The sequence below is a fragment of the Sceloporus occidentalis genome, unplaced genomic scaffold (genome assembly GCF_023333645.1).
Source record: "Sceloporus occidentalis isolate IW3139 unplaced genomic scaffold, rSceOcc1.0.p SCAF_201, whole genome shotgun sequence".
In the NCBI taxonomy this organism is placed as follows: Eukaryota; Metazoa; Chordata; class Lepidosauria; order Squamata; family Phrynosomatidae; genus Sceloporus; species Sceloporus occidentalis.
The window spans coordinates 21,188-22,500 of record NW_028317181.1 but is presented as its reverse complement, the minus strand read 5'-3'; the positions used below and the strand labels follow the sequence as shown (position 1 = coordinate 22,500).

Sequence of the window (1,313 nt, the reverse complement as noted above, 5' to 3'; positions counted from 1 at the left end):
ACACATTTGCTCTGCTTCCTTCAGCCAAGGCTGATTCCCCTTTAAACAAGATATTTGGTGGTAAAATCTCCATCGAATGTCCCAGAGACCGAAGGGGACCCTCCGGTCCGTGAAACACTCGATGCTTTGGGGCCATTCTTTTAAATAGAGAGACAACTGGTCCCTCTTGGTGTCCTTTTCCATCTGCGGCTGAAAGAAGACCACCCTCACCATTTCCCAATACACAAACCCCTTCAAGGTCCTGATGCATCCCGCCTTGGTCCGAAACCACTCTGCCAGGACTTTGTTCTGCTGAATCTGCCCATAGACCTCCCTGAGGAAGTCGGGGCCTGACTGTTTCATGGCGGCCGTCACTCGGAAAGGCACCGGTTCTTCCTCCCGCCACCATTTCTCAGCCCAACTCTCATTCACCCAGTGATTGGCAAACAGGGCCAGCCACCCTTCCAGACTAGATCCATGATGAAACCATTGGCTGAGTTTCCCAAAGTTCTGGCTGAGGAAAGCTGAGAGGAACCTGAGTCTCAACGCAGGCAAGTCTAACCCTCCTTGTTCCACTTTCCTATAGGCCACGGCCCGAGCCAGAGGAAAAAAGGCCGTTCCCCAGAGAAAACGGAAGACCAGTTTCTCCGCCTCCTTTAAGACATTTTGGGGAGGAGGGTACACTGCTGCGAGAGTCAAGGCCTGCGGCATCAGGTAAGTCTTTATGTACACTGCTTTCTGGTAAACATTTAACTGCCATGGTTTCCATCTGTCAAAACACGCCTTTATTTTTTCCAACCAGAGATACCAGTTCTTTTCCCACCCGAAAAGTTTAATAGAGAACTTTAAACCTAACATTTTGTATTCCTCTAATTTTTCAGACTGTTCGCATTGCTCCTCCTGAATCCTACTAACAACTTCTACTGGAGTCAAAATTAAACTTTCCTCTTTTCGGGAAAAGGAAATCAAAGAGCTTTTCTGCAAGTTTATCTGAGCCCCTGAAGCTTGCTGATATCTCTCAAAAATAGCCATAGCTGAAGCTCTCTCCTTTCGATCGTTCACAAAGAGGGAAATGTCATCTGCATGGGCTGCGTATTTCACCTGCTCAACCTTAGAAGCCTCTATGGGAAAAGGCATGACTCCTCTGCTGGGCTTCAGGGTGACCCTCAAACCCTTGATGCTTTCTTCTGCCTGAATTTGGCAAAGGACCGAATCCAGAACCAGGACGTAGAGGAGGGGGCTCAGGGGGCAGCCCTGTCTGACCCCCGACTTCAGCCTAATCGGAGTCCCCCTGTGTCCATTCACCTGAGGAGTCACCTGCGCCTTCAGATAAA

At 49.4% G+C, this 1,313-nt stretch overlaps 1 protein-coding gene across 1 annotated transcript in view; it reads right to left on the bottom strand.

The window, feature by feature from the left end:
• The window catches only part of LOC149278085 (uncharacterized), a 1,706-nt gene extending 693 nt beyond the window's left edge, over window positions 1-1,013 (bottom strand). The window contains exon 1 of the mRNA XM_089502389.1: window positions 1-1,013. This exon is cut by the window's left edge and continues 693 nt beyond it. Within this exon, the coding sequence (XP_089358515.1) occupies window positions 1-1,011 (1,011 nt within the window). The 5' untranslated portion in view covers window positions 1,012-1,013.
• Window positions 1,014-1,313: the final 300 nt, after the last annotated feature.